This window comes from Staurois parvus, unplaced genomic scaffold (assembly GCF_062004578.1).
Source record: "Staurois parvus isolate SC_StPar_1 unplaced genomic scaffold, SC_StPar_1.0 ptg002521l, whole genome shotgun sequence".
Classification (NCBI taxonomy): domain Eukaryota; kingdom Metazoa; phylum Chordata; class Amphibia; order Anura; family Ranidae; genus Staurois; species Staurois parvus.
The window spans coordinates 302,340-309,614 of NW_028320317.1; the positions used below are offsets into that span (position 1 = coordinate 302,340).

At 49.2% G+C, this 7,275-nt stretch overlaps 1 protein-coding gene across 1 annotated transcript; it reads left to right on the forward strand.

The window, feature by feature from the left end:
- Window positions 1–818: 818 nt before the first annotated feature.
- LOC149430697 (uncharacterized) lies at window positions 819–2,593 on the forward strand. The gene has a single exon (XM_089666085.1). The coding sequence runs from the start codon at window positions 869–871 to the stop codon at window positions 2,372–2,374; it is 1,506 nt and encodes a 501-aa protein (XP_089522211.1). The 5' UTR covers window positions 819–868; the 3' UTR covers window positions 2,375–2,593.
- The last annotated feature ends 4,682 nt before the right edge of the window (window positions 2,594–7,275 follow it).

Sequence of the window (7,275 nt, forward strand, 5' to 3'; positions counted from 1 at the left end):
AGTTCAGAGCGGAGCAGAGACACCTGTCACTCCCAGTACGCCGCGCAGATCTGCAAGGACTACGTTGGAGCAGAAAACTCTGAAGGAGAACTTACAGCAGTGTGTAATGGTGGGCAGTGGCCAGGAACGCTCATTACGCCCCAGGTCCCGGCAGAAGAAAGATGATGGAGCCAATAAGCCTCCACAGTCTGGCCCGGAGAGTCCTTCTACATCCAGCAGAGACCCTTCACCCAGTACCGCTGATGGGGATCAGAATTTCAAGCGTCCCGCGGATAGGAAGCAGAAAGTGTTAAAGTCACCTGTGCTGCGCCTGGCTGACAGGATTCCTGCTCTGGAGAAGAGAATGAAGACCTTGAGGAAAGCTAAGGCTTCGACCCAGAAAAGGATTGACTCCATCTACAGACTCAAGGCTGCCGACCCCGGGAATGAAGTCCTACATGACAGCGAGCTTAACGCCCTGGGCATTGAACTGGCCGGTATATCGAGGAACATTGATGCTGTTCTGGAAGAACTGGGACCAGGGGGGGAGGTGTATCGGGATTGCGATTGGGTTGGGGCACAATTAAGTGTAAAGATGGAGTCTTCTTCAGAGTCAGACTCCGGGGAACTGATCCAAGGCACGCTACCAGCAAATGTGCTTCCTGAAAGACAGACTCCAGCTCTGGAGGATAGCGGTAGCGTCCGCTTCACCCAGCAGACTTTCATAGTGCAGGAAACCCAGAGAAGCGACATGGACTCCCAGCACATGGACTATGAGGACGGTGTTGCTACCCCCGGTTCTCATGGTGGGACCAATGCTGAGGGGACTGATGTTCGGGATGGGGTAGTTGATAATTATGCAGATGAAGCTGCTGATGCTAGTGGTGATATGGCCAGTGCTGATATCACTAATATTGATGTAGGGGTTCCTGATGTCATTAACACTGAGGTAGGTATGTCTGGATGGGGTCAGGACCAGTCTGAGGACCCTGTGAATGTGGCAATGGAGGAGTCAGTTCAGGATAACACCCGTGATTTCCCCCCTTTGGTTGAGTCGCCACCTGCATCACAAGGGAATAGTGGTCCATCTGGCCATGTCCCTCCTCGGAATGCCTGGAGCCGTGGGGCTCCTTCTTTTTCCAACAATGCCGGTTATACTGGTCAGGCCTTCAAGAGGAGGAACGTGGTCAGGTTGAAGCATAGGGGTTCCAGAGAAGAGCTCCCTGATAGGAGGTTTGTAGTTAGGGAGTTGCTGTGTCAGCAGATGGGGTTTGTGCCTGCAGATATTTTGGCAGTCATTAACCTCCCTGACAGACGGGGGTATGATGTCAGCTTCAAGCTCATGTCTGGCTTGGACAGGTACTGGGCCGGCTTTAGTGGGTTTCGGGATAAAGAGGGGTGGAAGATTTTCACCTTCATCCCCATCTCCAAACCTGACACAGCAAACGTGAACATCATTTTCTGGAATGAGTCTGTGCCCCCCCAGGATATTGTAGTCTGGCTCAGAAGGCATTGTGAGATGGTCTCTGATCTGACCAAAACTAGGGACAGTGATGGGATCTGGACTGGAGGTTGGAGGGTTCTTGTCAAGCTGAGGCAGAGTAACAATGTCACCCATCACCTTCCAAACTCCTTTTTCATTGGGCGGGAGAGGGGAGTTTGCTTCTATGCAGGTCAGCCCAGGCTATGTTTCAAATGCGGTAGGTCGGGTCATGTGGCGAGTGTCTGCTCTATCATGAAGTGTAATCTGTGTGGGGAGGTCGGCCATGTCAGTTCTACCTGTGAGAACATCAAGTGCAATCTATGTGGTAGGCTTGGCCATTTACACAGAGATTGCCCGGTGGCTTTCCACAATAGGGATGAGGAATCAGTGGATGAGGAATTTCTGGTGGCAGCAGAACACCTGGAGGAGGAAGCCTTAATGAATGGGGTCATATCAACTGAGGGGGAGGTAAACCCAGAAGTCCAAGGGGCCAGCCTCGGGCAGGAGGGCAGCGTTCAGCAGACTGAGGAGCAGCGGCCATCTGTGGCCATCCCATCCGTTTCAGTTCCTGCCTCTGTGGAGAACATTCCCAGGCAGAAGAGAAGGAATAGGAAGGACAAGGCCACCCGTAAACCTGAAAGTGAATGGACCCGAGTGCAGAAATCCGCTAAGAAGGTGAGAAGGGCGCCAGAAGGTAGTATGGCAGTCAGCAACCGGTATGATGTCCTATCAGAGTCAGATGCCAACTCCTGTGATCTAGAGGACCAAATGGAGGAAGAAGTAGAAAGGGAATCTGCAGCTAGTTCAGGGGAGGACCCGCCCACTAAGAAGCGCCCGCCCCCGGCTCCCGTATTTGTAGAATCCGATATGGAAACTGGTAGTCGGCGGAGTGACTCAGATTCCGATTTATAAAAAGAGTTTAGAGCCGAAAGGAATATAAAATGGGAGGAATTTATTTACAGCATCAAATTCTATGCAGAACTTTCATTAGTTTAATTTGTTGACTTTCTGTCGTGAAGATGTAGGCAGTTGTTACATTGTTGGTTTATGTGTTTTTTATGATGATGGTTACAGTTTTGTTACCTTGTAATTTGTTTGTTTATACAAATAAAAATATCCATACATACAGAATGGGGACAGATACCGAGAATGACACCCGGCATCCGGGACAGGAGAAGTGGGACTGTGCAGAGTCCATACATACAGAATGGGGACAGATACCGAGAACATAAGTATCCTGCAGAAGATATTGGGATTTGCAGAGTGACACCCATCGGGTGTCAGAAGAGACGTGGGACTGCGCACGGTCCCATTTCCTGCAATTTGCGGTTTGTCTGAAGTCTGCAGAGGAGAGGGCAGTGCAGTCAGTGGTGAGTGAGATGAATTGTGGGAAGTTCTACTGGGTGGGGGAGGGTTCTGCAATGGGCTCTATATACAGCAATCTAATGGCGACATCTGCTGGTGGGAAGAGCAACTGCAGGAAAGCCAAGCAGGCTGTGGCTGGTATGTCTCCCTCTAGTGGAGACTGTGAGATTTGCATTGTGATTTATATGGAGGATTATAGGAGGCGCCACAAACGCAGATAAAAGATTTCTACACAGACAAGCCAATGGGAACCTCAGATGAGGAGTCCATCCTGCATGCAGGGCAGCCATCGGAAATGTTGGGGCTCCTTACACAGCTTTAGGCCATACCACCAACATTCCCCAGGGCCCACCCACCGGCCGTCCCACCGAATCCACCCACCGGCCGTCCCACCGAATCCACCCACCGGCCGTCCCACCCGATCCACCCACCAGTCGTCCCACCCGATCCACCCCCAATCCACCCACCAGCCGTCCCACCGGATCCACCCACCAGCCGTCCCACCGGATCCACCCACCAGCCGTCCCACCTGATCCACCCACCGGCCGTCCCACCTGATCCACCCACCGGCCGTCCTACCGAATCCACCCACCGGCCGTCCCACCTGATCCACCCCCGATCCACCCACCAGCCGTCCCACCGGATCCACCCACCGGCCATCCCACCGGATCCACCCACCGGCCATCCAACCCGATCCACCCACCGGTCTTCCCACCCGATCCACCCACCGGCCATCCCACCGAATCCACCCACCGGCCGTCCCACCTGATCAACCCCCGATCCACCCACCAGCCGTCCCACCCGATCCACCCACCGGCCGTCCCACCGGATCCACCCACCGGCTGTCCCACCAGATCCACCCACCGCCCATCCAACCCGATCCACCCACCGGCCGTCCCACCCGATCCACCCACCGGCCGTCCCACCCGATCCACCCACCGGCCGTCCCACCCGATCCACCCACCGGCCGTCCCACCAAATCCTTCACTGCTCCACTTTTATTTTAACACTCTTATAACTTAATATATGAAAATGAAAAGGAGTAGAGTTACGGGGTCCGGTTACTAAAGGATTAGAGTTACGGGTTCTGGTTACTAAAGGAGTAGAGTTATGGGGTCTGGTTACTAAAGGAGTAGAGTTATGGGGGTTTGGTTACTAAAGGAGTAGAGTTATGGGGTCCAGTTACTAAAGGAGTAGAGTTATGGGGGTTTGGTTACTAAAGGAGTAGAGTTATGGGGTCCAGTTACTAAAGGAGTAGAGTTATGGGGTCCGGTTACTAAAGGAGTAGAGTTATGGGGTCTGGTTACTAAAGGAGTAGAGTTATGGGGGTCCGGTTACTAAAGGAGTAGAGTTACGGGGGTCTAGTTACTAAAGGAGTAGAGTTATGGGGTTTGGTTACTAAAGGAGTAGAGTTATGGGGGTTTGGTTACTAAAGGAGTAGAGTTACGAGGGTCCGGTTACTAAAGGATTAGAGTTACGGGGGTCTGGTTACTAAAGGATTAGAGTTACGGGGGTCTGGTTACTAAAGGATTAGAGTTACGGGGGTCTGGTTACTAAAGGATTAGAGTTACGGGGGTCTGGTTACTAAAGGATTAGAGTTACGGGGGTCTGGTTACTAAAGGATTAGAGTTACGGGGGTCTGGTTACTAAAGGAGTAGAGTTATGGGGTCTGGTTACTAAGGAGTAGAGTTATGGGGTCTGGTTACTAAGGAGTAGAGTTATGGGGTCTGGTTACTAAAGGAGTAGAGTTATGGGGTCTGGTTACTAAAGGAGTAGAGTTATGGGGTCTGGTTACTAAGGAGTAGAGTTATGGGGTCTGGTTACTAAAGGAGTAGAGTTATGGGGGTTTGGTTACTAAAGGAGTAGAGTTATGGGGGTATGGTTACTAAAGGAGTAGAGTTATGGGGTCTGGTTACTAAAGGAGTAGAGTTATGGGGTCTGGTTACTAAAGGAGTAGAGTTATGGGGTCTGGTTACTAAAGGAGTAGAGTTATGGGGTCTGGTTACTAAAGGAGTAGAGTTATGGGGTCTGGTTACTAAAGGAGTAGAGTTATGGGGTCTGGTTACTAAAGGAGTAGAGTTATGGGGTCTGGTTACTAAAGGAGTAGAGTTATGGGGTCTGGTTACTAAAGGAGTAGAGTTATGGGGTCCTGTTACTAAAGGAGTAGAGTTATGGGGTCCTGTTACTAAAGGAGTAGAGTTATGGGGTCCGTTTACTAAAGGAGTAGAGTTACGGGGGTCTGGTTACTAAAGGAGTAGAGTTATGGGGGTCCTGTTAATAAAAGAGTAGAGTTATGGGGTCCGGTTAATAAAAGAGTAGAGTTATGGGGTCCGGTTACTAAAGGAGTAGAGTTACGGGGGTCTGGTTACTAAAGGAGTAGAGTTATGGGGTCTGGTTACTAAAGGAGTAGAGTTATGGGGTCTGGTTACTAAAGGAGTAGAGTTATGGGGTCTGGTTACTAAGGAGTAGAGTTATGGGGTCTGGTTACTAAAGGAGTAGAGTTATGGGGGTTTGGTTACTAAAGGAGTAGAGTTATGGGGGTCTGGTTACTAAAGGAGTAGAGATATGGGGGTTTGGTTACTAAAGGAGTAGAGTTATGGGGTCTGGTTACTAAAGGAGTAGAGTTATGGGGGTTTGGTTACTAAAGGAGTAGAGTTATGGGGTCTGGTTACTAAAGGAGTAGAGTTATGGGGTCTGGTTACTAAAGGAGTAGAGTTATGGGGTCTGGTTACTAAAGGAGTAGAGTTATGGGGTCCTGTTAATAAAAGAGTAGAGTTATGGGGTCCGGTTAATAAAAGAGTAGAGTTATGGGGTCCGGTTACTAAAGGAGTAGAGTTACGGGGGTCTGGTTACTAAAGGAGTAGAGTTATGGGGGTCTGTTTACTAAAGGAGTAGAGTTATGGGGTCTGGTTACTAAAGGAGTAGAGTTATGGGGGTCCTGTTAATAAAAGAGTAGAGTTATGGGGTCCGGTTAATAAAAGAGTAGAGTTATGGGGTCCGGTTACTAAAGGAGTAGAGTTACGGGGGTCTGGTTACTAAAGGAGTAGAGTTATGGGGGTCTGTTTACTAAAGGAGTAGAGTTATGGGGTCTGGTTACTAAAGGAGTAGAGTTATGGGGGTCCGGTTACCATAGGAGTAGAGTTATGGGGTCCTGTTACTAAAGGAGTAGAGTTATGGGGTCCGGTTACTAAAGGAGTAGAGTTACGGGGGTTTGGTTACTAAAGGAGTAGAGTTATGGGGTCTGGTTACTAAAGGAGTAGAGTTATGGGGTTTGGTTACTAAAGGAGTAGAGTTATGGGGTCTGGTTACTAAAGGAGTAGAGTTATGGGGGTCAGGTTACTAAAGGAGTAGAGTTACGGGGTCCGATTACTAAAGGAGTAGAGTTATGGGGGTCTGGTTACTAAAGGAGTAGAGTTAAGGGGTCCGATTACTAAAGGAGTAGAGTTATGGGGGTCTGGTTACTAAAAGAGTAGAGTTATGGGGTCTGGTTTCCAAAGGAGTAGAGTTACGGGGGTCTGATTACTAAAGGAGTAGAGTCATGGGGGTCCGGTTACTAAAGGAGTAGAGTTATGGGGGTCCGGTTACTAAAGGAGTAGAGTTATGGGGTCTGGTTACTAAAGGAGTAGAGTTATGGGGGTCCGATTACTAAAGGAGTAGAGTTATGGGGGTCCGGTTACTAAAGGAGTAGAGTTACGGGGGTCTAGTTACTAAAGGAGTAGAGTTATGGGGGTCTGGTTACTAAAGGAGTAGAGTTATGGGGGTCTGGTTACTAAAGGAGTAGAGTTATGGGGTCCGGTTACTAAAGGAGTAGAGTTATGGGGGTTTGGTTACTAAAGGAGTAGAGTTATGGGGTCCGGTTAATAAAAAAGTAGAGTTACGGGGGTCTGGTTACTAAAGGAGTAGAGTTATGGGGTCTGGTTACTAAAGGAGTAGAGTTATGGAGGTCCGGTTAATAAAAAAGTAGAGTTACGGGGGTCCTGTTACTAAAGGAGTAGAGTTATGGGGTCCGGTTATTAAAGGAGTAGAGTTATGGAAGTTTGGTTACTAAAGGAGTAGAGTTATGGGGTTTGGTTACTAAAGGAGTAGAGTTATGGGGGTCAGGTTACTAAAGGAGTAGAGTTACGGGGTCCGATTACTAAAGGAGTAGAGTTATGGGGGTCTGGTTACTAAAGGAGTAGAGTTATGGGGTCTGGTTTCCAAAGGAGTAGAGTCATGGGGGTCCGGTTACTAAAGGAGTAGAGTTACGGGGGTCCGGTTACTAAAGGAGTAGAGTTATGGGGGTTTGGTTACTAAAGGATTAGAGTTATGGGGGTTTGGTTACTAAAGGAGTAGAGTTATGGAGGTCCGGTTAATAAAAAAGTAGAGTTACGGGGGTCCGGTTACTAAAGGAGTAGAGTTATGGGGTCCCGTTACTAAAGGAGTAAAGTTATGGGGGTCCAGTTACTAAA